The sequence below is a fragment of the Aspergillus tanneri genome, assembly GCF_003426965.1.
Source record: "Aspergillus tanneri strain NIH1004 chromosome Unknown AapTan_4_pilon_pilon_pilon, whole genome shotgun sequence".
Taxonomy (NCBI): domain Eukaryota; kingdom Fungi; phylum Ascomycota; class Eurotiomycetes; order Eurotiales; family Aspergillaceae; genus Aspergillus; species Aspergillus tanneri.
In genome coordinates, this window is record NW_022984631.1 from 1,130,192 (window position 1) to 1,155,864 (window position 25,673).

General features: G+C 49.8%; 11 protein-coding genes across 11 annotated transcripts; 5 read left to right on the plus strand and 6 right to left on the minus strand.

The window, feature by feature from the left end:
* Nucleotides 1-359: 359 nt before the first annotated feature.
* Nucleotides 360-1,512, plus strand: ATNIH1004_005581 (RNA-binding protein; the record flags this gene model as incomplete). Its single annotated transcript, XM_033570235.1, has 4 exons — nt 360-399; nt 496-769; nt 822-1,205; nt 1,260-1,512. The coding sequence occupies 4 exons, from the start codon at nt 360-362 to the stop codon at nt 1,510-1,512; spliced, it is 951 nt and encodes a 316-aa protein (XP_033426267.1).
* A 1,071-nt stretch (nt 1,513-2,583) lies between these two features.
* On the plus strand, nt 2,584-4,352 carry FBP26 (bifunctional nucleoside/nucleotide kinase/histidine phosphatase family protein; the record flags this gene model as incomplete). The annotated part of the gene is made up of 4 exons (XM_033570236.1): nt 2,584-2,637; nt 2,913-2,985; nt 3,056-3,642; nt 3,693-4,352. 4 exons carry the CDS (start codon nt 2,584-2,586, stop codon nt 4,350-4,352), a joined length of 1,374 nt encoding a protein of 457 aa, XP_033426268.1.
* Nucleotides 4,353-5,182: 830 nt separating this feature from the next.
* VAM6 (putative vacuolar morphogenesis protein AvaB) lies at nt 5,183-8,384 on the plus strand (the record flags this gene model as incomplete). Its single annotated transcript, XM_033570237.1, has 3 exons — nt 5,183-7,709; nt 7,766-7,874; nt 7,925-8,384. The coding sequence occupies 3 exons, from the start codon at nt 5,183-5,185 to the stop codon at nt 8,382-8,384; spliced, it is 3,096 nt and encodes a 1,031-aa protein (XP_033426269.1).
* A 469-nt stretch (nt 8,385-8,853) lies between these two features.
* Nucleotides 8,854-9,180, minus strand: ATNIH1004_005584 (uncharacterized protein; the record flags this gene model as incomplete). Its single annotated transcript, XM_033570238.1, has 1 exon — nt 8,854-9,180. The coding sequence occupies one exon, from the start codon at nt 9,178-9,180 to the stop codon at nt 8,854-8,856; it is 327 nt and encodes a 108-aa protein (XP_033426270.1).
* A 360-nt stretch (nt 9,181-9,540) lies between these two features.
* Nucleotides 9,541-12,066, plus strand: ATNIH1004_005585 (uncharacterized protein; the record flags this gene model as incomplete). The annotated part of the gene is made up of 1 exon (XM_033570239.1): nt 9,541-12,066. The coding sequence occupies one exon, from the start codon at nt 9,541-9,543 to the stop codon at nt 12,064-12,066; it is 2,526 nt and encodes an 841-aa protein (XP_033426271.1).
* An 856-nt stretch (nt 12,067-12,922) lies between these two features.
* ATNIH1004_005586 (uncharacterized protein) lies at nt 12,923-13,725 on the minus strand (the record flags this gene model as incomplete). The annotated part of the gene is made up of 3 exons (XM_033570240.1): nt 12,923-13,132; nt 13,195-13,515; nt 13,570-13,725. 3 exons carry the CDS (start codon nt 13,723-13,725, stop codon nt 12,923-12,925), a joined length of 687 nt encoding a protein of 228 aa, XP_033426272.1.
* Nucleotides 13,726-15,316: 1,591 nt separating this feature from the next.
* On the plus strand, nt 15,317-18,292 carry ATNIH1004_005587 (ATP-binding protein; the record flags this gene model as incomplete). Its single annotated transcript, XM_033570241.1, has 3 exons — nt 15,317-16,004; nt 16,170-18,064; nt 18,134-18,292. The coding sequence occupies 3 exons, from the start codon at nt 15,317-15,319 to the stop codon at nt 18,290-18,292; spliced, it is 2,742 nt and encodes a 913-aa protein (XP_033426273.1).
* A 754-nt stretch (nt 18,293-19,046) lies between these two features.
* MDH1 (malate dehydrogenase) lies at nt 19,047-20,379 on the minus strand (the record flags this gene model as incomplete). Its single annotated transcript, XM_033570242.1, has 5 exons — nt 19,047-19,640; nt 19,716-19,810; nt 19,883-20,032; nt 20,105-20,222; nt 20,314-20,379. The coding sequence occupies 5 exons, from the start codon at nt 20,377-20,379 to the stop codon at nt 19,047-19,049; spliced, it is 1,023 nt and encodes a 340-aa protein (XP_033426274.1).
* A 478-nt stretch (nt 20,380-20,857) lies between these two features.
* BOS1 (golgi SNAP receptor complex member 2 family protein) lies at nt 20,858-21,813 on the minus strand (the record flags this gene model as incomplete). The annotated part of the gene is made up of 4 exons (XM_033570243.1): nt 20,858-21,307; nt 21,374-21,555; nt 21,652-21,751; nt 21,811-21,813. The coding sequence occupies 4 exons, from the start codon at nt 21,811-21,813 to the stop codon at nt 20,858-20,860; spliced, it is 735 nt and encodes a 244-aa protein (XP_033426275.1).
* Nucleotides 21,814-22,559: 746 nt separating this feature from the next.
* ATNIH1004_005590 (uncharacterized protein) lies at nt 22,560-23,177 on the minus strand (the record flags this gene model as incomplete). Its single annotated transcript, XM_033570244.1, has 3 exons — nt 22,560-22,947; nt 22,993-23,030; nt 23,127-23,177. 3 exons carry the CDS (start codon nt 23,175-23,177, stop codon nt 22,560-22,562), a joined length of 477 nt encoding a protein of 158 aa, XP_033426276.1.
* Nucleotides 23,178-23,897: 720 nt separating this feature from the next.
* On the minus strand, nt 23,898-25,567 carry LAT1 (putative pyruvate dehydrogenase complex, dihydrolipoamide acetyltransferase component; the record flags this gene model as incomplete). The annotated part of the gene is made up of 4 exons (XM_033570245.1): nt 23,898-24,971; nt 25,036-25,259; nt 25,333-25,382; nt 25,458-25,567. The coding sequence occupies 4 exons, from the start codon at nt 25,565-25,567 to the stop codon at nt 23,898-23,900; spliced, it is 1,458 nt and encodes a 485-aa protein (XP_033426277.1).
* Between the last annotated feature and the right edge of the window lie 106 nt (nt 25,568-25,673).

Consider the following 25,673-nt stretch of genomic DNA (forward strand, 5'->3'; position numbering starts at 1 on the left):
AACGGAGGGAGAGGAACGCCCAGACTGGGAGTTTGTCTTGTTTGCACTGTTTGTTCTGTTTTGTGACCACCCAAAAAAGGTAGTTCGGCATTTTTTCATGGCAGGCATCAGCACCAGAGCGCGTTCTCTAGTGGATTTTGCCTTCTTGACTAGACCTTGCTGGTCTAGAAAATATTCTGTTTATCTGTCTGCTGCTAGTTTGCTGTTGTATAAAAAACCGTTGCTGATCCCCGTGGTAAGTAATCGATCGCGCTTCTTTGTCGAATTAGGAAATATATAAATTCATGCTAAGTAACAGTCCCAACCTCACAGACTAGGACGCTTTAATATACCTGCGTCAAAAAACCTAATACGTCACGATGGTCGACGCTCCTGAGAGCCCCAGGCCGCAGCAACAAAGTGTGTAGGAAAAAAACCTTTGGGCTGCTCAACCGGGGCTGGATCCAAAAGAATTGCGTATAGGCATTGTTTCAGGAATCACTAATGGGTTGTTAGCTCCCGGCAAGAATTTTTACCAGAATGGTGTCAGAACGACAGGCCGTGCCTTTTATTCTCCCAACTGGCGTGTGAAGGGTGAGGAGAGCCCGAGCGCCCAGAACAGCGGGTCACCCGGTACCAAGACCAATACCTCGAGAGTCGCTTTCAGCAAGCCCAGTCCTCATGTTCCACAAGCTATTTCCGAGGGACGACGTCTCTACGTGGGCAACATGCCCTACACAGCCAGGTCGGAGGATGTACAAGCACTGTTCACGGCTGCCGAGTTTCCTATGTATGAGTGAGAGTTTTCTGTGTCAAGATGGTCCCAACTGAGTGCTTCTTAGCGAGCGGATCGATATCGCGATAGATCCCTTTACCGGCCGGAACCCATCATATTGCTTCGTTGACCTTGAAACAAAGGAGCTGGCAGAGCGAGCAATAACTGAGCTGGATGGTCACGATATGCTGGGCCGTCCGGTCAAGATCAAGCCGGGTGTGGTCAAGTCGTCCAGCGAACGTTCTCAGCAACGGACAGATAGCTCTCCTCGCGCTAACAAGACTTTTGGAATGGACCGATGGCGACGGGACGATCGACGTGACGAAAGCACCCCTGCTGCCAAGCCCAGCTCTGATTCTAGCTGCCGTCTGTACGTCGGTGGGCTTCCAAGATTGACCGACCAGGAAGCGATCAACAGTAATATTACAAATTTCTTCAGGGATTTTAATATGTATGTTTCTTCTTGCCTTTTGGGAATTGGGAGTGTTCTAATAATACACATTAGTGAGAATATTAGCAAGCTATTCACTCCTCACCCTGCCAAGCGGTTCGAGCCTGGTGATCATTACTATCTTTTCGTTGATTTCAGTAGTGTGGAAGAAGCACAGTCCGCCATGGATGCTTTGAACGGACAGGAGGGCCCGTGGGGTGGCAGTATCCGTGTCCAACGAGCCCGTGGAGAATCCTTTAACTCTGAAGAGAGGAAGACCAAGCGGTTGAATTCCCAGGAAAAGGCTGCTGCTGCGCCTACTGAGTAGGGTGCTAGCGGTATTTAGGTCATTTTTTACATTCAGTATTGACTGGCTTTGAGGCAGCCTTAGTTGTATGGGCAAGGAGTCAAAGGGGAGCAAAAGGACATTTTATAAAAGGAAACTAGATACAGTCTGCGGCTAAATCAGCCTGACACCCAGTATACTCTGCTTTGTTTTAACGCATGCCAAGACACGCTAGTCCAAATACAGTTAGTTCACTATTTTGCGTATGTAATTTTTACTGTATGCTACTAAACAGTCAAACAACTAATACAATGCTTGTAGTTTTCTGCCCTAGGAATATCTTTTTTCGGCATGCTTGGAGCCTTGGACATTTATTCTTGATACGTCCTCTACGAGACCGAGGGTAAGCGACTCAGTCTTTCTTCAGGGACTACTTATACAAACACGTTCCAATCGATCATATCATGGCCTTCCCGATGTCCGACGCGCATTCCACGGGATCAAGAGCGACGGCCGCGAGTTTACCCGACGAAAAACGCTCGGGGCATCACGTGGTGCGTTGTTTGGAGGCACATAACCCCCCTTCACTGTCAACCTGAAGACATCCCATTATTTCCAATCCTCTTCAGAAAAAACCTCGAATCAGATACCTATCTGCGACTTGAATCAAGGACCTAGTGGTGCTGATCCAATCATCTTTCTCTCCCAGCACAAGGGCAACTGTTGATTGCCCCGCGGCATGACGTCTGTGCTATCCCTCCACTTCTTCACCACAAGGGCTATTGGGGCCTAACTATTGGGATCCAACCAGATTTCTTGATCCAGTGGCTATTGTCGTCCCCTGCAAAAGGAATCCTTTGAGACAGCCGGAACTGTCTCATTTGCTCATCCGGTGACAAGTGAGAATAATTGATAAAGAAAGAAAAAAAAAAAAGAAGAATTTATACCCCGGTCTATTCTGGGAAATAAAAAAAATCCCTGGCCCATTACTTGCCTATCCATTGCTCTCGACTCCAACTCCCTTTCCTCAGTTGCCCGGTCGGATAAGCCTGGCCGAGGCCTGAACTCTCCCATCTCGTATTCACCCATCTAGCTCTACTTTCGCTGCCCATCATGGCTTCTGATGCTGTTCGGAGGGGCAATGGCCACAAGAGCTACTTTGCAAGTGTAAGTGATTTATTGGTTCTTCCGCGCTATTCGTTGATGTCTCGTTTGCGGCTTTTGCTCTGGCCTTGGCAGTCATACCTACTTTGTACGCTTGCTCTTACATACTGCTACTTCTACCAGAAGGCAGAGGGGGAAAGAAAGATTAGAGAGCGCCAAATATATATGCCTCTTTTTTTTCTTCAAATTTCATCTCGTTTGCTAGTGCCTTTTTACCTTATCGCATTATTAGGCGTTGAGATAATCATTCATGAACAAATATGCTTACGAGGTTACAGTCAGATGATACAAAAATATGTGTGGTCATGGTTGGTCTTCCAGCCAGAGGCAAAAGTCTTATAGCCGGAAAAGGTGAGTATATTTTGGCCATATGCTACTTCGGCTGTACTTTCTAGGCTCTGAAGTTAACCATATGGATTAGCGATGAGATATCTTGCTTGGGTTGGCATCCCTGCTCGTGTCTTCAACGTGGGCAGCTATCGCCGACACAACAACCCGCAACCAACAGCCACTTTCTTTGACCCTCACAACAGTGAAGGCGAGAAAATGAGGCGTGCTGCTGCAGACGCTGCAATGTCAGATATGCTTCAATGGTTCGCATCGGGGAAGGGCGTTGTTGCCATACTTGATGCCACAAACTCCACAAGAGCACGGCGTCGCTGGATCTACGAAAGCTGTTATAATGCTAACATCGAAACATTATTCGTCGAATCAATATGCGACGACGAAGACTTAATAATAAACAATATCCTTGAGGTCAAGACAACATCACCAGATTACAAGGGGCAGGACCCTGAGGTTGCAGCGCTGGATTTTCGCAATCGAATTCGCAATTACGAGAAGGTCTACGAAACCATTGATGATAACGAGAAACATTTTACATACGTAAAGCTCATCAATGTCGGCTCGACAGTGATTATCAACCAAATTAAGGACTATCTGTCGAGTCGATTAGTCTACTACATTCAAAACCTCCACATTAAGCCTCGCTCAATCTGGCTTTCTCGCGTAAGTTCAACTCAATGGGACCATTCTTCTTGCTCTAACATTATTTGTAGCATGGAGAGTCGGAATATAACCTAGTGGGAAAAATTGGTGGCGATTCAAACATCTCAGAACGCGGAGAAGCCTATGCTCGAGCTCTTCCAGGCCTTTTGGAAAAGTCAGGAGTGCCACCCAACACTAAAATTGTCATATGGACCTCTACTCTCAAACGTACCATTCAAACGGCCCGTCATCTTGCTGCTGAGACGGGCTACGATAAGCTGGAATGGAAGGCCCTTGACGAACTCGACTCTGGTGTTTGCGACGGGCTCACATATGAAGAGATCGCGGAGAAGTACCCGGAAGATTTTGAAGCGCGTGACGAGGACAAATACAATTATCGCTACCGGGGTGGAGAATCGTACCGCGACGTTGTCATACGTCTCGAACCTATCATCATGGAATTAGAGCGCAGCGAAAACGTCATTATTGTCACTCATCAGGCAGTCTTACGTTGCATCTATGCATATTTTCTCAATACTCCCCAAGAGCAGAGTCCTTGGATGGAAGTTCCTCTCCACACCTTGATCAAGCTCACTCCTCGTGCATATGGCACAGATGAAGAACGGTTCAAGGCGGATATTCCTGCTGTGTCTACTTGGCGTGGCAAAGGCACCTCTGCGAAACACCAAGCCTTCCCCACCACTGAATCTGCTACTGAATTGAAAGCATAAGGCACGGGCAACACATTGAAGGAGCTCGATGCTTCCTTCAGTTAGAGCGTACCTAAACGAATGTGGTCTGGGCAACGCATGGTGCTTCCGCCGCCGCCCGTCTGTCTCTTTGGTTCTGCCTACCAAATTTAGATAATTTTGGATATCTGCGCGCCTTTCTCATATTGTATTACGATATATCCTTTAGCGCTCGTTCATATTTCATACCTCTGCTTCTCTAAAAGTTTGCCTTCAGTTCCCAACCACACTCAGATGTGTCTTTTTCATGTTAATGTATATAATATCCATTGCTCGATGTATCAATCGCTTATTCTACATTGGCTCGAGCTTTAACTATATCTTTTCATCGATGACAAGCGTCATCGTACCGCGCACTGGAATATTTTCCTTTCAGCGAGGACATGCACTTCTGCAGTTTTGGTCATAGATTAATGCATATATCCCTACTACTCGACTATCTTCTGTGATTATCTTCTGTGGAATAGGAATCAAATTTTTATCCAAACATTAATTATTACTATACTGTAGGTTATTTAATGAATGGAATGGATAAAGGGCTTGGGAGAGACTTGCCCTTATGACGATTTGGTCCTTCCGCATTGGTGTGTCGCATTGGCCGAACCATAAAGCGGCAAGGCCTGTCACATGAGCAAGACCGCTATACGCACCGCCTGGTAGCGTCACTTTGAACTGCCTCCGACTGCAAGTGCAGCGGAACACCGGGAATATGGTTCTCATCACTATTTAGCTGTGTCTTTATCGCTGGACATGACTCTGTCCTGTGCCCTTAAAGGTGAAGAGGCGCGACCACGGAAGCTCGCTGCCAAGCCATGTTATCAGCATTCACAGCTCGACCTCTTGTCGAGCTCAAACAACGGGACAAATCGAGGATTGAGTCTTTGCTCGCATACGGCGATCGACTGCTTGTGGGCCTAAACAATGGGAGCTTACGTATTTATCGGATTAATGAGAGTTCAAACGATGACCACGTCCAGGATGGGAATCGGGCTGCCCATTACGGGGACGGGGGCGGGGACGCTGACGGGCACGGTGGAGGCACATTGAAGAACGGAGATGGGGACAGGCCTGCAACGATGAATTCCACGACCAGTACCAAGGCAAAACGTACAGACTTGCTTCGGGAACTAGAGAAATTCTCCAAATACAAAGTCGAGCAGCTCGCTCTTATCAAGGAGGCCAAGGTTTTGGTCTCCCTGTCAGGAGGATACGTTTCGATCCATGACCTGCAGTCATACGAGCTGCAGGAGCAACTTTCTAAGACAAAAGGCGCAACTACCTTTGCCGTTATGTCGAATATTGTTAACGACCCTGAAACCAGAGTTCCTTCGATTGTGTCCCGTCTTGCGGTCGCGGTAAAAAGGAAGATCTTGCTATGGACATGGCGCGACATGGAACTAGAGAATAATACAGCGGAGATGACACTGGTCAGTGGGATAAAGTCACTCACATGGGTTTCTGGAACGAGATTGGTGGCAGGACTCAACTCGAGCTTCGTGATGGTGGATATTGAGGATGGGTCGGTCACTGATTTAGTTGGGCCCGGAAGCATCGGCGGCCTTGGGGGTCAGGAAACCGGTCGTCTAGCTGGAGTTGGAGTGGCAAGTATGAGTTATATCGGAATTGGCGGAGCAGCACCAAAGCCGCTAGCAACTCGGCTTAGCGATGGGCAGGTGCTGCTGGCGAAGGACATCAACACGCAATTTATTGATATCAACGGCAATTCACTTGGACGCAGACAAATACCGTGGAGCCATGCACCTGCAAATATTGGATATTCGTACCCTTTCCTCCTGGCACTTCATGAGCCGTCGAAGGGAGTCCTTGAAGTCAGAAACCCGGAAACATTATCATTGCTCCAGTCAATTCCGATGCCATCAGCCAATCTCTTACATTTTTCTCAGCCTACAATTAGCTTGGCGCATGCGGGAAAAGGTTTCTTTGTTGGAAGTGATCGGACCATTTGGAGGATGGAAGCTTTAAGCTACGATACCCAGATAGACTCGCTTGTGGAGAAAGGGTATCTTGATGAGGCGATCAGCCTTGCCAACATGTTAGAAGATGCACTTCTTATAAACAAACAGAGTCGGATACGCGAGATCAAACTTGAAAAAGCTCAGGGTCTTTTCAGCATGCGCAAGTATAGTGACTCGATGGAGATGTTTACGGAAATTTCGGCTCCCCCGGAGACTGTAATCCAGCTCTACCCCAGAATCGTTGCCGGTGACATTAGCTCTGTCAATGAGGAGCCAGAGGAATCGGAAGATGGCACAAGTGATAGCCAGTCAAAGCCCCATGACAACCAGGCTCAGACTGACGGCACTATCTCGGAAGACATGGCCGCTTCGAAGACTTTGACACACACGCCCTCCATTAGGTCCTTCCTTCGGAGAACGGAGGAAGGTAGTGATTCTGGAAGTATCCGTGGGAAATCGACCGAAAAATCGTCGCGAGACAAGCATCTCGAATCTGCAGTACGCGAGCTCCAGAGGTATTTGGCCGATGTTCGCAGGAGGTTTCAGCGGTTCTTAAACCCTGATGGGTCCCTTAAAGTGGTCGACCCAACTACTGACGGAGCGACTGATGAATTTACTGACTCCGTCATGAAACTACTTGACCTTGTTTACGATGGCCATGACTATGATTTTGGTGATCGATTGCGAGAGAAGGCAAAGCTAGTTGATACAACGCTATTTCGAGCTTATATGTATGCGAATCCACGTCTGGCTGGTTCCCTCTTTCGTATCGCCAATTTCTGCGATCCAGAGGTGGTTATGGAAAAGCTCGAGGAAACTGGGCGCCACAACGATCTAATTGATTTCCTGTATGGAAAGAAAATGCATCGTCAAGCGCTCGAGCTCTTGAAAAAATTCGGCCAAGCTGAATCGGACGAGGAGACAACATCACAGCTCCTTGGGCCTAAGAGAACCGTAGCCTATTTACAAAATCTACCCCCGGACCGGATTGATCTCATTCTCGAATTTGCGGAATGGCCGCTGCACGAAGACCCCGAGTTGGGCATGGAGATATTCCTTGCGGACACTGAAAATGCGGAAACCCTACCTCGACACCAAGTTCTAGATTTCCTGCAACAAATTGATAAGAAACTTGCTGTTCAATACCTCGAACATGTTATCGGAGAGCTGAATGACTTGACGCCCGATTTGCACCAAAGGCTTCTCATTCTGTATCTGGATCGCTTACGGAAAAGAAAGACTCAGGAATGGCCATTCGTCAATAACGACGATCGGGCAGAATGGCTTACTAAATTCTTGGAAATGTTAAAATCCAGCTCTCAGTACTCACCAGCCAAGTTACTCGATCTTCTTGATCGTGATGGTATGTATAACTTCGTCAATCCTCACCACGTTCATTGATCTCATATCCTGCCACAGAGACCGAATTCTTCGAGCCAAGAGCCATTATTTTCAGCAAGATGGGCCGGCACAGACAGGCGTTGGAAATCTACGTATTTAAGCTTGAGGACTATGCAAAAGCGGAAGAGTATGTTCAATACACTTTTGGTAGAGATAATCCTAACATCCCAACTATAGGTACTGCAACCACCTTCATAAGACGGAGGATACGGCTACCGCATACCCTGATTCTGAGGACAAGCCATCTATCTATTTAACATTACTGTCTCTATACCTCTCTCCCCCGCATGGGTATACACCACAATATGGGCCAGCACTTGATGTGCTAGCAAAACATGGATCACGCCTGCCCCCGGGTTCCGCTCTAGAGCTCATTCCCGAGACTCTTCCGGTCAAAGAACTCGAGTTTTATTTCCGAGGCCGCATGCGCGCAGCCAATTCGCTCCTGAGTGAATCCCGAATCGTTGCCAGCCTGCAAAAGTCTCAGAATATCAAGACACAGGCAGAACTTCTAGTGGGTGAAGGGACGGATGGGAAGTCCTCGCGATCACGGCATGTCACTATCACCGAGGAAAGAGTCTGTGGTATCTGCCATAAACGAATCGGCGGCAGTGTGATCAACGTGTTTCCAGAGTAAGCTCTCCTGCGAGCCCTCCACATATTGTCTTTCCATTGACTTGCGCATAGTAATACGGTCGTCCATCTTGGGTGTTCCAATCGCATTTCTTCGGCTTCATGAATATAGTCTTGCAAATAGATAAGGATATCACTGTATGGTATGGGTGCATTGATAAATGTTGTCTTTGTCTTCTCCTTTCTGAATCTCTCTCTTTCTGTTCCATTTTCTACCCTTTCTTTCTTTCTTTCTTTCTTCTTTTTGTTCAACTAGTATATTGTCGTGGGGTGGCGGGCGTATTCTTATACAATGATACCCCAGGATAGTCGTACTATCCAAGGATCCAATATATAATCTCTAGCTGTTCCTGCAGCAGTTGTACTAGAATCATTTCGCAAGCGTCAAAGTCTCACCAGAGCATGTAAGACCGGACCCGTAACCGGGGTGCAGCAGCGAATATGGCCAGTCATGTTAGACCAAAACAAGAATATCATGCATCATCCTCGACCACTTCTTCCCCGTAGTTCTCTTCTTCTTTCGCCTCTTGTTCGGAAATATGACGGCCTTGAGCTTCCGCCAATTTCTTATCCTCCTCCATGCGCTCCGTCAAGAACACGTTCACATCGTTCTGCAGGGTAGGTACTAGTTTCCTCAGCTCCGACAGATAAGCCACCTTGGCTTTGACATTTTCCGAAGGGGAGTCGGACGAGGCTGCAGGTGAGGCGAGGCGGTGCTCGAATGTGTGCGACGAGTGAGGGGCGGAGTATACCGCACGCAAGGAACAGTGGGATTGTTCGGAAGTATCAGATGAGGCCATAATATCGGTCTATCGAGTATCTAACTAAGGAAGGGGTTTGGCGACTGACTCCAGAATATGTCTGGTGTTGGAGGGACAAGTGTGGGAGAGGAAGGAAAGCGAGGAAAAAAGATCCCGGGTGGGGCGAACAAAGGCGGGATTTCGGAGCACGATTGACGCAGCTGGAGATGTTGGTCTCCGCCATCTCGCGGTCGCTGATCCTTCCAGGCCACCGAATATTTTGACAACGAGGCACCACAACCCAACTTGAGCCACACCGTGGGCGATATGGTTATGACGTCCAGATAACCCCGATTGGTTTCCGCCACCTCTTTCCTCTTCTGGTACGGATTACATACGTCCATCATCATCAGCATCACCATGCTACGCTCGCCGGTCTCACCGGAGCGAGCCTCCAGATCTCCCGCCCACCCTCGTCAATCCTTCGACGACGAATTGGACCGACCCGGCTCCTCTGGAAGTGATGCCTCTTCGATTACGTCCAATATGACTACGGTCTCTGCCATCCCGCCTCCCCTTCAGTACCCTGGCGCTGCACCAGGATCGCCTCGCCCCCCTCGAACCTCGTCGATTCCCAACATCAACAGCAGCAGTACCAACCTAGGACGCCCTTCAGCCACTTTCATGCCATATCATGAGCCCTCCAGCAGAAAGCCGTCGGGCCGGGCTCTCCCGCCCGAGCTGCAGAAGCATCGCCCCCGTCATCACTCCCAGGGCTTCTTTGAGCCATCCCTACCCACCGCCTCGATATCCGACTCCACCCTGTCAGCCTCCAGGATCGCTGCGCAAGCTGCGATGTCGCAGCAACAACTGGCTGCGCAACACCCACCAAAGCGTTCCCAGGCGGTCTTCCTACCTACCGATGATGGGACGCGGACGCTGAGACCCGCTAGCACGTCGCCGCCTCCCCCGCCGCCTCCCCAATCTCTAGCTCCTCACCCTGGGTCAGGAGGAGGTCCGTCAGGACAACCATATCAGAATGGTCAGTCTGGAGGACATGCGCATACGGCAACAACCGCAGCCAATGTAGCATTCCCTAGGCAACCTGGGCTGCAACCTCCCGGACTGGAGCAAACGCCCCCCGAAAAGGAGCACAAGCATAAAGGCGAGAAGGAGAAGTCATCCAAAAAGAAGTTATTCTCAAAGCCAAAGCATATCGGGATCAGTCGGGACAAAGATGGATTTATGAAAGACAGGGGTCTGCCGTCCCCCAGCAAGATGGGGATTCCCGGAGCCAGCGGACTGTCCCGCATTGTCAGCGCCTCTACGACCAGCTTGGCGGAAACATTCCCATCGAGCAACTCGTCGATGTACAACCTGTCCAACGCGTCGGCAAGTACGGTAGTGCCGGCTGACAAGGGTACGGGTGGTGAAAAGGAGAAGGAGAAAGAGAAGGATAAGGACAAAGCGCATAAACATCATTTCTTATCACGACAGAAATTGAAACTGAAGGATCGCGATGACCATTACAACTTGCCACTCTCGTCTGCCTCGAGCAACTCCAAACCGTCAGATCCAAATGCACCCCAGTCGCTCTACTCGTTTACTCCTATTTCTCCCAACGCGGCGTCCACCACCTTCAGCAAGTCGGTGAGTGGGTTAGATCTCCTGCATGGCGGGCGAGCCCTACGGGAAAAGAAAAAGGAGGAGAAAGCCATGGCCGAGTCGGAGCAGCACGAATGGTTAGCAAGTTCAGCAGCTTCGGTCGGATCACAGGCCGCGTTCGCGGGACCGTCGTCGCTGGGGAGTTCGACGGGGATTCTCGCCGAGGCCACTCTGAGGGAGACCCTACAAGGCTTCGGACTCAACAACATGTCTCCGGAGGATGCATGGGACTTTTTGAAAGCGAAGCTTTTAGTGATATTTGACGGGGAGGACGTCCGCATCGCTATCGAAGATCTCAACAAGCTGGTGTTGATCCACATTCAGCGTTGCGTGCAGAAACGCACCCCGGCAGCCATTGTCGATGATCTTCGGGAGTTGGTAGAAACAGGCTGTGCGTCCTTGAATCATACGCTGAATGGGGTACCCGATGAGAAGATGGTTCCCCATCTGGTGCAGATCTGGATGCTTGTGTTTGGCACGATTCTTCCATTCATCCAGGCGGTTTTTCTGCCCCTGGACCTTGAGTTCAAGGGATGTGGGACTGTGATGAATGTACGTGAGGCCAACGAATTTTGGTCGTCTCTGTTGAATGGAGACTACCCTAACTGCGAACTTGAAGTTCGCAACCTGCTTTTGGTCGCATTCCGTGACAAGGTAGTTCTATATCGGTACGAAGGCCTCAAGGCTACATTTTCCCGCCTAAGCCTCGACAGCATGAACCTGGGCAATGCCGCACTCAGCGTGACCACTAAGAGCAGTGTCAACAGTGGACGGCCTGCAACCGCAGCGTCACTCGACGCCGGTTTCGGCAGCTATTGTTCCCAGTCGTCGACGCTCCTCAACGCTGCAGGCAGCTACTCATCTGACTCCATGAGTTGCAACCGCAGCCGCGCTGCGTCCAACACCTCGTCGAACCCTGACCAGCTTATCTTCCAGTCGTTCTCGTCCCCAACGCAACGGCCCACGATCATCCATCGGTCCGCCGGCACGGCGGACACGTCACAAGTCATCACTGAAACTGTCGGCCGCATGCTGCAGTGTCTCAGCGTAATGAGCAGTGTGCAGACAGGAGACCAAGCGCAAGAAAAGATCGAAACACTGAGCAAAGCGCTCAAGCACAACTGGCTTGGACGCGGACGGACTGGACGTGATCGACGAGGTTTTGTCGGGGCTAAGATCCGACCTGCTATAGTATCGCGGACAAGCAGTGATGATTCTTCTAGGGGCATGGGGGAAAGCTTGCAGATTGGAGATGGGCGTCAGGAAATGAGTGTTCAGTGATGATTTGATTGAGTTTGTACTCACCTTCGCTTCTCCTCCTTCTCCTCTTTCGTTTTGTCATTCTTCTTTCTTTATTTCTTTTTTGTTTTTTTTTTTTTTGTGGCGCAAATAGATACCATTACGGCTTGGAATTGTTTTCAATTTGGATAAGGCTGTCACGATTCTGCTAGATCACGAATACAATCATGCATTACCTGTCTCTATTCAACTTGGTCGAGGCCAAGCTAATCTAGGCAAGAAAGCAAGCTCTCGAAGACTTACCAAAATCGTAAGCGTCTGTGGTTATGTAGATGCGTACAATGAGGATTGGTCTGGCGCTTTCTCTACAAGATCAAGGCCTCCGATTGTGATTGGTATGGCTGCAGGGAAGGCTTGCAAACGAAGTGTATCGTCCTACAGAATTCCCTGGCTATCTTTCTCATGTAGGATTCATGGGTTTTATATGGTGTTAAGGACTTCGACTTCTTGCTTCTTGCTTCTTTTTTCTACTTCATTAGTGAAGCGCCTGCATAACTACTAGTACATACTTTAAAGTTGGACTGTAACAGGTAACTAGAACTTCAACTGAACCGAATTAAATTGGATGTTCAACTTGGCCCATTAGGCCTACAGCCATTTATTGTTTGAGTTGACTTGAGTCCCTTGGATCATCTTACTATCTCGATGAGACTCTGCAGATGAACCATTATGTAGACATGATCAAAGTATCAACTACTATGTAGTCAATAACTTATCCCCTGTAAATATGACTTCCAGAGCTTGAAATCCGCCCCGTCTCCGCATTGAATGGTTGGACCCAATCCAATCCACGCAGAGCAAACCCGGCTATTCAGAACAGAAATGCAAACTGCCTCATTTACTCACCATGTTCATCCCTCTCACCGTCGTTATCGTCGCCGGTGGTGATACTAGTGGGGTTCTTGCTCATTTCTTTGAATTTCTTCTGCAGCACCGCAGCAGCGTACTTCTCTCCGCCTTGGGATACAATCTCATCTGTGATTCTGTGCCATTTCTCCTGCTCGAATTTCTCCTCGACATCTTTTTTGGCTTTCAGGAGACGGGGTACCTAGGTTTATTGGTTAGTCAGAAGACAGAATATAGATAAGAAAAAAAAAAAAAAAAACTCACATCTTCCTCGGAAACAGACACAAAATTATTCTTCATAGTAGTGTATCTCATCCGGAGAGTCGTCCCCCCAACCTTGATACCGGTTGCGTCAATCCACGCTTTCGTGAGCTCGGCCCAACCACGATGTTCTTCGTCGCGCATACGAAGGATCATCTTGTCCTCTGGGGAAGCGGCAGCCAGGCAGGTCGGGATAGGACCGAGTGTTCTCCTAGGTCCTCTAACTTTACCTTTTTTGGATGGGGAGACATCGGAGTCGGAGTCGCATTTAGTGGTGGATATCTTGGGTGGATGACCTCGCTTGCGAGGAGTCATCGTTGGGGTCTGGTCCTGGTTAGATTGTTGTCTTTAATTTTGTATGGAAGATTGATTGCTTACGGTAGTAGCAGGTTCGGAAGGCTCATTGACGGACATGTTGATATTGTTGTCAGGTTCAGAGTCGAGTTTGATATCTGTTGTAGCGATGATGGGTTTGTTGATGGGGGTGAATTCAGTAGCGCTGATGGTGCTTTGGTGGGTTGGAACAATGTCCATAGTGGATAAGGGGATGAAGTAGTTGGCAATGGATGGAGGAGAGGAGAGAAGTGAAGCTAAGAGAAGTGAATTGAAGGAATAGCTGGAGAGTAATTGGCGCGACAGGTTGCTGGACGGTTACTTCCCAGAGTGAATGAACAGGCTTGGAGGCTGTCATGTTTACGCCAATGAATTTACGCAGAAAGAGACTGGATTCAGGAAAACCCCAGCTCATATAGAGAGGGATTTGTATGACTGAGGTTCGGGTCACTGGCATGGCAAATCGATATGAGTTGGGGATGAGGATGTCTAGATGGATGTGTATCTGCTTGGGGGCTTTTTATCTTTCTATACACTTTCTTAAATATGATCAGGTTGCACACTTGATGAGAATCATATGAATGCCTTGTAGACCCAAGAACGATCTCTCAGTGAAAGCTCACTTAATATGAAGCTATTCCCAGAGACCTTCGGCGGCAAAACTCCCCAAAGCGGAGGATGATTGGGTTACGCACAGTCAGCTGATTTGCTTACGGGCCAGTTGCCAACGCGCCTCGAGTCACCTCGCAGGGAGACATCGTGAACAAAAGTCGTCCCGCATTCGCTGTCATTCACATACGGCCCATAAATAGTGCGCCACCATGAAACAACCCCCCAGGTTCAGTCGCGCTCAATACCCGCCGGCCAAGGTGCTAACGAGGACTTCCCACCCAGCCCGATTGGAAGTCGATGATTCCTTGCATGAGCCGATGAATGGGGAATGGATTACGTGGTGATCCAGGACGATGGAGCGGCGGCATCTCTCCTCATTGGTATCGTCCGTAACATTTGGATCGTCGATGCTCTAGGCAGTACCCAAAGTACTGTAAGTCCGTCCTCCGTACTATGCCTGAAGGCATTCAGTGTGGGGGTTGGTGGATCTAGTTGCCGGGCTACATACTTGAGGTCTGCTCCGTGAGGCTGATACGGAGCATTTGGTTGGCCTGATGACGGTTGGGCTGCTGGTAGAACGAAGACGAAGACGAGAGAAAGCGAGCAAGAGAGAGAGAGAGAGAGAGAGAGAGAGAGATAGAGAGAGAGAGATACATGCAGAGGACCAGGGAATTGCAAAATCGTCTGCGATTGACGCCTCATTTCTCACCGCCAGACAGGCCGCAGCCAATCCTCGCGGCGCTTGCAAGTAAGGCGCTTGGTGTCAGACTCTCTCCGTATTTCTTCTGTCTGGCTGTTTCTTAATTCATCTCTCTCTCTCTTTCTCTCTTTCCCTTCCTCTTCCTCTTTCCCTCCTCCCCGGTTCTCCCTCTCTCCCTCTCTCATAACTTCATTTCCAGCTCCTCCATCGTCTTCCTTGCTCTTCCTTTCTCTTACATCTTCCACCTCTTTCTTCCGGTCGTATTGACTTTGCCCAGAAGTCAGCTTCTCTTGATTTCTCTTCTTTCATTCCATATCGATCGTATAACCCCTGAGCTAGGACCATCAGGCCAGCAGGCCCGATCCCGTAGCTATACAAGCTCCGGCTCGTGCCTGACCACGCCGGCCTCTCCACGGCTCCACAGTGGGGCCCATCTCCAAATCAAATCCTGGAACTAAAAGCCCCGACAAGCCCCAAACCATGGCCGATCCCACCACAACCGCCGCCGCTCCCGACACAAAGCTCGATGCCGACCCCCCGGCAGACAACAATGCCATCAAACCAGAGGCCAAGTCTGGGGTGTCTGTGTCCGAAACTGCCCCCAAGAAGTCCTGCAAAAAGCATCCCGGGAAAGAGCCTGACCCCACCCAGCGCAGTCGAGAGTCCAAAAAGAAGTCCCATAGGCCTACCAAAGCCTCATCCATCGTCACCCCGAGTGACGATAGCTCCTCTAACTTGAGCCTGGAAGATGACGGCAGCTCCAGTACCAGTGACTCCGATTCTGAGGAAGAGGATTCCGAGTCTTATGTACCCGAATCGGAGCCGGACAGAAAGCAGCGTAGGAGGCGAGCGAAGAACCGCACAAGAAAGACCCCGAAGAATGGTCGAAAGAAGAAATCGCGGTCGCATTATCAGGATGAATCCCTGTCAGAATCTGAAACCGAAGAAACCGACGACTCCTCATCCCTAGACGAAAAGGCCCTCAAGAAGCTCGTAGCCAAACTAAAGGCCAGAAAGGCCAAAAAGATCCGCAAGGATGATTCCTCCGAGGACGCACTGGAAGAAGAGGTGGATAGCGATATGGATGATACAGCTCTCTCCCTAGCCAAGGAAAAGCTGGCGGCATTGCGACTGAAACGAGGAGATGGGCGCCGCAACAGAACACGCGGTAAGCGGACGACTGATGGTCAGACAGACACTCAGAAGAGTTGCTCGCAACGGTCAAAGGGCAGAAAGAAGGCAGCCTCGAAAATGGCATTCAAGCGGGTTGATCAGCGTTCGTATTTTCCTAAGCCTTTGAAACGGATCTGAACTGACCAAATGACACTCTTAGTGTGGGACAATACGATACACAACTTCAAACTAACAGAGACGGTTGACGATCCCGGGGCAAACGAGTGGGATCAGTACCTTTTCACCGTACGTCGCAAATTTGACTGGGACAATAAGTACTTGGAGACGGTGGTGGATATCAAGAGCAAGTACCTGCGGGATGCGCTATCAAAGGTCATGGATGGTGTCAAGGGGGTTAGCCTGGTGCAAGAAACCGCGGTAGTTGACCCCAATATGCTCTTCCTCTATCTGGAAGAGACCCGCCAGTGCATGAAGGAGCTAAAGCAACAGGCCAAAACGGAGAGGAAGAAGAAGGTCAAGAATATCGCCAATCTCAAGGCGCAGCACTTGAAGGTGCTCTTGAAATATCTGGACACGGACTATGCGGAGACCAAAAAGACCCTGTATCCCTTGCTGGAGGCGAATATGATCACCTTCGACCTATTGTGGGCTTTGTTCAAACCAAACACCATTGCATACTCTCCCACCTATGGCAACCAGGACGAACCGCGTGCTTTCAAGATCGAATATGCCACCAAAGAGTCGTCGTTCATGAAGGGCCAGTGGTACAGCATAGAGGGCCGCTACCTGGAGTATGACGGCAAGACCTTTGGAATGGGAGTGATGGCGGCTGATGTAGAGAGCTTCAAGGGTGCTCGCAAGATAACTAGTCTCAGCTGCTACCCCCTAAAGTATCACCGAGAGGCCGAGGGTGTCCAGGCCAAACTGGTGGAGCGGGGTAAGAAGTTCGTGGCTCTTCGGGGAATGAACTACCGGTATCACAAAGGAATGGCCTTCTATAAGAAAAAGCGGACTGTCATCAAGGTCAATATCAATGGGCGAGTGATGATCGATCCAGCCATTCATCGCCGCATCAACCCTAACTACCCCATCAGCACTGTCCGCCCCAAGGACCCCGACTTTCTCGATGGCGACGACAACGGCAGCAGTGATGGGTGTTGCTGTGCGATGTCAGAGTCAGACTCAGTCGAGCCGTATGCACACCGTCGGGACTCCGATGCCCCCACGGTGCGGTACAAGGTTATTCGAGACAAGGAAGGAAAACCCCACGTGGTGGAAGTGGAACTGGATGAAAATGGAAACGAGATCCAGAAAGAAAACATGGACGAAGTCGAGGACACCGACCGAGAATTCACCGAAGAGGAGCTCCTCATTTCCAGCCCTGTTGTCCTGGGCTTCGCCTTCAGCGAGAAGCTGTGGCTCGAGTTTAGCATTTCGGGGATCAGCGACATCGAGTGGAACGAGGACGCATTTGACTCACTCGTTTTACCGGACAATCAGAAATCTATCGTCAAAGCCCTGGTAGAATCCCATACCTTCTGTGCCGCACAGAACATCGACGATGTGATCCAAGGCAAGGGCAAAGGGCTCGTTGCTGTTCTGCACGGTCCTCCAGGTACCGGCAAGACCCTCACTGCCGAAGGCATCGCAGAGCTACTCAAATGCCCATTGTACATGGTCAGTGCAGGAGAACTTGGAACCGACTCGCGAACCCTAGAGGGCGAACTGAACAAGATTCTGGATATCGCGCATTCCTGGGGAGCTGTACTTCTTCTGGACGAGGCGGATATTTTCCTCGAAAAGCGCACGATCCAGGACATTCACCGCAATGCTCTAGTCAGCATATTCCTGCGTCTCCTCGAGTATTTCCAGGGCATCCTGTTTCTCACCACCAACCGGGTAGAGACCTTCGACGACGCTTTCCAATCCCGCATCCACGTTGCCCTGCGATATGGTGACCTCCCAACGAAAGCCAAACGCAGCGTATGGATGATGTTCCTGGAGCGAGTGCAGGCAATGGAGGGCGTAAAGACAGCCCAATTTACAGATAAGGACTACGATGCACTAGCTCGTCACAATCTAAACGGACGTCAAGTACATTCCTCTCTTCCACAAGCATATCGATACCAATGAAACTAATTTTTTTTTTTTTTTTTTTTTCAGATCAAAAACTCCGTCCGCACTGCCCAAGCGCTAGCCGTCAATGAAAACACCGCTCTCTCAATGGAACACATCAAACGTGTCTTAGAAGTAGCCGAAACTTTCGACCATGACCTCCGCGGAGGAACGGGCTATATCGACGCCATGAGGAGCTATACGTAGCATTCTTATTCTTACTTCTTTTCTTCTTCTGTTTCTGGCTTAGTTTGTTCCCTATTTCTATGAATTGATTCTCTTATTCATGGTATGCTGTGGTGTGTGCAAGGCAAAGAATAACCTGGGTTTCTTGCATCCTTTCGTCCCATTCTCTGCTTCCCTCTCCTCTTTTTTCTCTATGTTTTCGTTTGATGATATTACGATTAAGATTTTATGCCTGATATACGCTTTCCCCCTGTTGATGCAGTGTTTTGTTTCGATTTTCAATTCTGGATTTGCAATTTTCCGCTTGTTTTCGCTTACCAGTTTGGTTTCTTGAGTGCTACAATCGGTAGCATTCCATGGATTTAGCAAGATCGACTACACATATAAATCTATGAAAAAAAATTTTCCCCTTATTTTCTGCAATATACAACACAATATTGGTACCTACATGGTTTACTGTGGAAATCACTAAGACATAGCTCTCATGAACCAATACATTAACTGTGAAATTTTCTTGAATTTATGAAACATACAAGTCGTGTTCCCTTCCCAGTACAATGAAATCAAGTCTTAGAGATCAGATCATACATTCTTTCCAGACTCAATCCCACGTTCCACGCTGCAGCTGCAAATCCTCCGAAATAAGAGTCGATGCGGGTGGGGAATAGGCCGATAACAAAGATACACAAGGGACTGACATAGACTTTATACAAGGAGGAACCGCGGCTGCAGATGATCTATCTGTGACCGGAGAGGATCTTCATGATCCTTGAAACTAAGGGTTGGCCTTGACGAAGTCAACACCCTTCTGGATGTTCTTCTTGAGGTCACCCAAGCAAGCCTGGAGGAGCTGCTCCTCGTAGGTGTTGACCTGGCCAACGGGGTGGATCTTCTCAACACCGTTGGGGCCAAGCTCAACTCTGGAGGCGAAGAAGTCAATACCCTGGTCCTTGTAAAGAGGGCTGTCGACGAAGGTAGGCTCGACAACACCCTTCTCGCCCTGAGCGGCCTTGAGGAGGGACTCAGCGAAGCGAGCACCAGCCATGGCCATGGAGAGGGTAGCGGAGCCAGCACCATCCTTGGCCTGGACGACCTCGTCACCACCGAACTGGATGCGCTTCACGAGAGCGTCACGGACCTCACCCTCAATGCCAGAGTGGTTGGATTGGGAGAGGAGGGGAACAATGGTCACACCGGAGTGGCCGCCAACAACGGGGACGGCCTCGTTGGCAGGGTCGGTCTTCTGGACCTCGGAGATGAAGCGGGAGGCACGAACGACGTCAAGGGTGGTGACACCGAAGAGGCGCTTGGGGTTGTAGACACCTTTGGACTTGTAGACCTCGGAGACGATGGGGACGGTGGAGTTGACCTAGGTCGTCTGGTTAGTTTGCGGTTGAACACGGGGGTGGGGAGAAAGAGGAGAGCGAATCGGGTCATAGCGTACGGGGTTGGAGATGACGAGGACGTTGGCCTCGGGAGCAGCATCGGCAGCAGCCTTGGCAAGGTCACGGACGATGGAGGCGTTGGTGTTGAAGAGGTCTAAAGGTGGCAAGAGACAGATCAGCATTCAGGGACCCGAGACATTAGCTCAAATTGCGCAATGGCTCATACCGTCACGGGTCATGCCGGGCTTGCGAGGAACACCGGCGGGAATGAGGACGATCTCAGAGCCCTTGAGAGCATCGCGGAGGCCCGAAGGTGTAGGGTCGAAGCCAGAAACGACGCTGTTAGTGTTGATGTGGCTCAGGTCAGCAGCGACACCTGCAGAAGAACGGTCAACTTAGCAACCTCCAATCACTGGCGCGGATGGTTGGGATTGAAATTGGAACACACCAGGGCCACCGCGGATGTCGTAGAGAGCGAGCTGCGAGACACGGGGGTTGAGCTTGAGCAGAAGAGAGAGAGGCTGGCCAATACCACCAGCGGCACCGAGGACGGTAACCTTGGAAGCCTAGGGGGAAAGGGAAAAAAAAAGAAGGTTAGCAGCATGTACGGTGGACAGGCGCCGAGGTTCAAGTTGAGGAACGAAAAGGTTCACACACCTGGCTAGCAGAAGCCGAGAAGGCGCGCTTCTGGAAGAGGTTGAAGGACTGACGAGCAGCAAACATTGCGCGGATGTGAGAGAGAAGGAAGACAGAATTCAATCTATAGAGAGATGAAAGTGAGGAGAGAGGATGGACGAGGGGAGGGAAAACAATTGGAAAAGAGGAGGGAGAGAGAAGGGAGGAAAGGAAGAGAAGGGAAGAAAGGATCCCGTTGGCTGCCGGTGAGAATAATTGGGGCGGCTAAAAGGCTCCGATTCCGATCGCTCCACGACAACAGACAGGAAGTCCCCAAGGAGCAAATTCTGCACATTCTGCATCTGCACATCCAGAGTAGCGGTGATGGCCTTACTATCTTGTTTCTTCCCCTTCTTGTCCAGCGTATATACAGACTTACAGCAAAAACCTTCACATCCCCCAATGCAACCACCCAAACGCCGGCGCTTGCCAATAGAACCAGGCAACATGAACAGAGCAAACAGAGCAAAGACCACTAATACATACAAGACATAATTCAGTCGTCCAAAAATCCGCCGCATTATATTTACCGTAAAAAGTGCAACACTGCCCAGCAAAAGAGGAAGAAAATCACCACTCCCCCCCAGAAAATCCACTTATCCTGCTTCGCCCTTCGCTCAACCTTGCGAATTGTCTCCCCACTGACCCCTAATGTGTTGGCTACGCTGTATAACCGGCGTTGCGTGCCTTTAAGGACCTCTCGCTGCTGTCCAAGGTCCGCAAGTACCGCCCGTCCCCGGTCGATAAAATCATCGAGCTGTTTGTTAGTGGTGCCTAAGAACGACTGCTCGCGCAGTGCATGTGTTTCCCGGTTGTAGTCTGCCGGAGAAGCACCAAAACTGAGACCCGATCGAGGTGAAGAGGGATTGGCGAATGTTGAGGAGGTAGGTAGTGACGATTGAGTATAAGGGTTCTCGGGGGTGGCCGTGTGGTGTGGCCGTCGACCGAGAAGCTCATTACGGTTCGTCATAGATTGCTAGAGATCAGAAATCACGGTCATCAGTGGTCTTTTAGTCCGGCCTGCAAGGTAGTATGGACTTACCGCATCCTCTCTCTCTTTCCGTAGCTGATCAAAATGTTGCCGGTAATCAGCAAGCTCCGATCGGAACTTCTTGGTTCGTTCATACGCCTTCTCTTGTTTCTCGGGGATCAGCTCTTTCTTAGCCAAAGCCGCGTAGTCATCGATGGTTCGGGACAGAGATGCTAGGGAAGCGGCGATTTGGCCTATGAAACAGGGGAGTGAGCAAATAGCCGTAGACATTTCATGTAGTGGCACATCGAGTGCAAAGGGAAAATAAATAATCTATACTCAAGACGTACCCTGCAATGCTGCGGAGGATGTCGTCGGCGACTGCGAAAATGTGTCCAGGTCGCGCCGAATAGCAGAAGACTGCTTAAGTGCAGAATTAAATAGGGAATTCTGCTCAACAGTTAGCACTCTAGCTAATAGGATGAGCTCCAGGAGTACGGAGGACGCACCATTTTCGTTGTTCAAGCTTGCTCGGTGCCAAAAGACAAATCGAGTTATTACTCTCAATATCAGAAATTAAAGGGGCTTATATGATAGATAAAGAAAGGAGAAAAGAAAAGGCCAACTACCTAGTCGGTGTCAACGTGTTCCCACAATGATACTAATAATAAGTATGCAGGCCAAGGCCAGATATACTTGTGATTCTGACGTCGCTGACCGCCTCCACTATATGCCTGCCTATTTGGGCAGTCCGCCTTAAATCTCCTAGCAAGTCTAGCACTTACTCTTCGAAGAACGCGATAATAGCACTGAACGCTCTTGCACTACACAGTTTCTACCGCCTACCAACAGATACAAAAGGACAATCCCCCTATGCAACCTATTTTATGCTCTTCTTGAAGCATATATATTTAAGCTAACTATATATACTATCAAAACTAGGGCAGAAATCTCAAGACAGAGAGAGGGAATGGCATTACTAAAATAGTATTAAAACAAATAACGTCCAACCACTACTAAAACTCCAGCCTCTACTGAGGTGAAAAGCACAGATGCAGGGTAACAGGTAACAATGCAAAGAAAAGTTCACAAAATCAATAGTACACCCCAGTCATGATCCACAAACAAAAACGAGTAAGAAGATGGTTTTATTTGGGTGGATACTTGTTCTGAAGGAACCACCTGAATGAACAGAGGTAGATTTTGTTAGTCTAATGGTTCCCTTTTCAGAGGATTCGATGAAGGAACACAAGGGCACTCACTTGCTCACAAAATAATCGGCCACGCCCAAGGCTCCGATAGCCCCAGTCCATACTCCAATGAGCTGCCATGATAGCTGACCTTCGACATGTTTTCGGTAGGCACCAAGTCCAAGTCCGGCACCAATAACACCCACGATCACGGCGTTTCCGATGTATACTGGATTACTTGCGTTGTCTCGTACGCTCGAAGCCTTAGCTTTAGCCTTAGCCTTGTTCTCAGCTCGAGCTTCCTGTTTCTTTTCTTCTTCCTCTTCACGCTGTATGCGCTCAGCCTGGGTCGTAGTCTTTATCTCTTGGTTCAGATAGTTAGGGTCTACCGCAGTGACGTGTGGGGAGTCCACATCAACTAGGGATGCTGTGCTTTCCGATTCATCTTTGTAGATCCTGGAAGGGCTGGGAGCACGACTGGATTGGCATATTTAGTCAAACAAGTGCAGCAAAAAAGTAGGGCGAGTCACAACTAACGCCTGGTAAAAGGTTAGCATGTGACACCTACACTAGTGCCGTAGATGTGCCTTGGAAAAAAGAGGGAGAGGTAAGTAGGATGAAAGGGTGCAACGCACTTCATCTGGAGACTGCTTGGGGCCTCTGGATGCAGCTTCGGCGTAAGACATGATGAATTTCTTTGTGTATGGTGTAGATGATGGAGCACTCTGTACTGTGGCCAATAATTAGATAGGGTCATCCACAGGAAGGGGCCTGCCAGTGACAAGTCCGACATCCAATCATGACTTACAGCGGGAAACGTGACGAAAGGGGAGGAAGGAAAGAGGGGGGTAGTGACTAATAAAGAGGGCACGTGTATCAGAAGGAGGGGAGTTTCGGCGATGGCATGAGGAAAGAAAGTATTTATACTACTTTCCGATATCTGGGCCTACCTTAAACGCATGACATCACGTCATAGAACTTTGGTTGGAGGGGGAGTGGTTATCATGCGACTTTCGCACTGCCAAGGCCAGCGCCGAATGAACGCAGTCACCTCAGGCTTGGCTTTAAGCTTGAAAACCTTATAAGACGAGTTTCCCGGCCAACTGCTCAGTACAGGATAGGTAATTCCCTGACTTGTCCTCGCTATACTGGATACACATCATGGGCCAATAGAAACGATTCCCAAGACGGTCCCTGCCATTCTATAGCACCGTGTTCCACCATCAAGTCATTTTGAAATTTAAAACATAGGGAATAAAATCGAGATCTTAAGACTGTACTTTAAATAGCCTCTTACGACCAAAAGAACTAGGCGGGTTTTTAATACATATTACAACAACACCAAAACGGAACCCCAACGCAGGGCATTGGAGGTAGGTCAGGATTCCAGATCACCCAGGACGCCCTCACAGAAGAAGCTCCAAGGGGTTCTCAACAATCTTCTTCAGTTCCTTGATCCATTCGCCCCCAACAGCACCATCGACAACCTTGTGGTCGAAACTGCCAGTCACGATAATCTGGTCGTCCCACTCAACCGAAGTACCCTCCTCAGTCTCGACGGGGACGGCGACCTTACGGGTGGTGCCAACTGCCAGGATACCGGCTTGAGGGGGGTTGATAACAGCGGTGAAGCGCTCAATGGCAGGGTTCATACCCATGTTGCTGATGGTGAAGGTGCCACCCTGGTACTCCTCAGGCTTGAGCTTGTTCTCACGAGCGCGCTTGCCGAGATCCTTGATCTGGTTAGAGATGTTGGACAGACCAAGGCTCTGCACGTTCTTCACAACAGGGGTGATCAGTCCGGAGGGAGTGGCAACCGCAACGCTAATGTCGGCAGTCTTGTGCTGACGGATGACAACCTGTCCGTTCTCTTCGTGCCAGCTGGAGTTGACAGCAGGGACCTTCAAGAGAGCGGCAGCGCATGCCTTAACGAGGAAGTCATTGACCGAGAGCTTGTACTTGCCCTCAGCGGAAGCGTTGAGAGCCTGGCGGAGCTTCAGAAGCTTGCTAACCGACAAAGTGGTCGACACGAAGTAGTGGGGGTTCTCTTTCATGGATTGCTGGAGTCGGTTGGCAATGGTCTTTCGCATGGAGGTAAGAGGAACGTCCTCGTAGGTCGGGCCAGCAACCGCGGAAGCGCTGGGCTTGTACTTTTCGACATCCTCCTTAGTGATCTGACCGCCACGACCGGTGCCCTTGAGCGCATTGACCGGCACCCCCCTTTCCAGAGCCAGTGCCTTGGCGGCAGGGCTGATGGCGGGCTCACGGTCGAGGCTGGGTTGGAGCTTCTCACCCGAAGTATCCGGCTCCTGGGCCGCAAGCTCGGGCTCTGGCGTCGACGGAGCGGGGGTAGCATCACTCTTGGATTCTTCCTTACTCTCCTGAGCCGGTGCGGCGGGCTTTTCACCACCAGCATCCTCCAAGCTGAAGGACTCGAACTGCGAGACATCGGCACCTTCCTCAACGAGAACAGCGATAGGCTGTGTATACTCCGTCAGCAAACTCTACTAAAGACCAAGTGTCCATTCCACAGATAGCACATACAGCGCCGACAGCAACATCCTTCTCACCGGTTTCCTTCAGAATCTTGGCAAGGACACCCTCCTCCTGGAATTCGAAGTCCATCTGTGCCTTATCGGTCTCGATTTCCACCAGAACATCACCGGGCTGCAGAGCATCACCAGCTTTCTTTTGCCATGCGCCAATGTTTCCGGCAGACATGGTTGGCGACAGAGCAGGCATGCTGATGATGGTGTGGGGAGGGAAAGCTGTATGCGCAACATGTCAGAATTGACTGCTTTCAAGTAATGACGGTGATACAATAAAAGACCTGCAGCATACAATTAGAAGCATAGAATCGGGAAAGGGCGGAGAAAGCAGGCAATTGAGGTCTGGCAAGAAAAGAGAAAAAGAATTAGCCTCGCATGTATAGATAGATTCATCGTCAAGTGGATGGCGCATCATACTGGACAGCATCCTTAAATCTGTGCATAGTCTGCGGCCTCCTCAGGCAAGAGGCGCCTTTAGTGAGAAACATAGCGCTGGGAGTGCGCATCCGGACAGCAGAGGCAACCATGGTGCCCAAAATGCTGTGACTATGGTACAATGAAAGGCCCGCGGCTCAATAAAGAGTGAAAGGGAAGATGGGAAGGGGTCAGGAGGATGAGTGTTGCAAGTGGAAG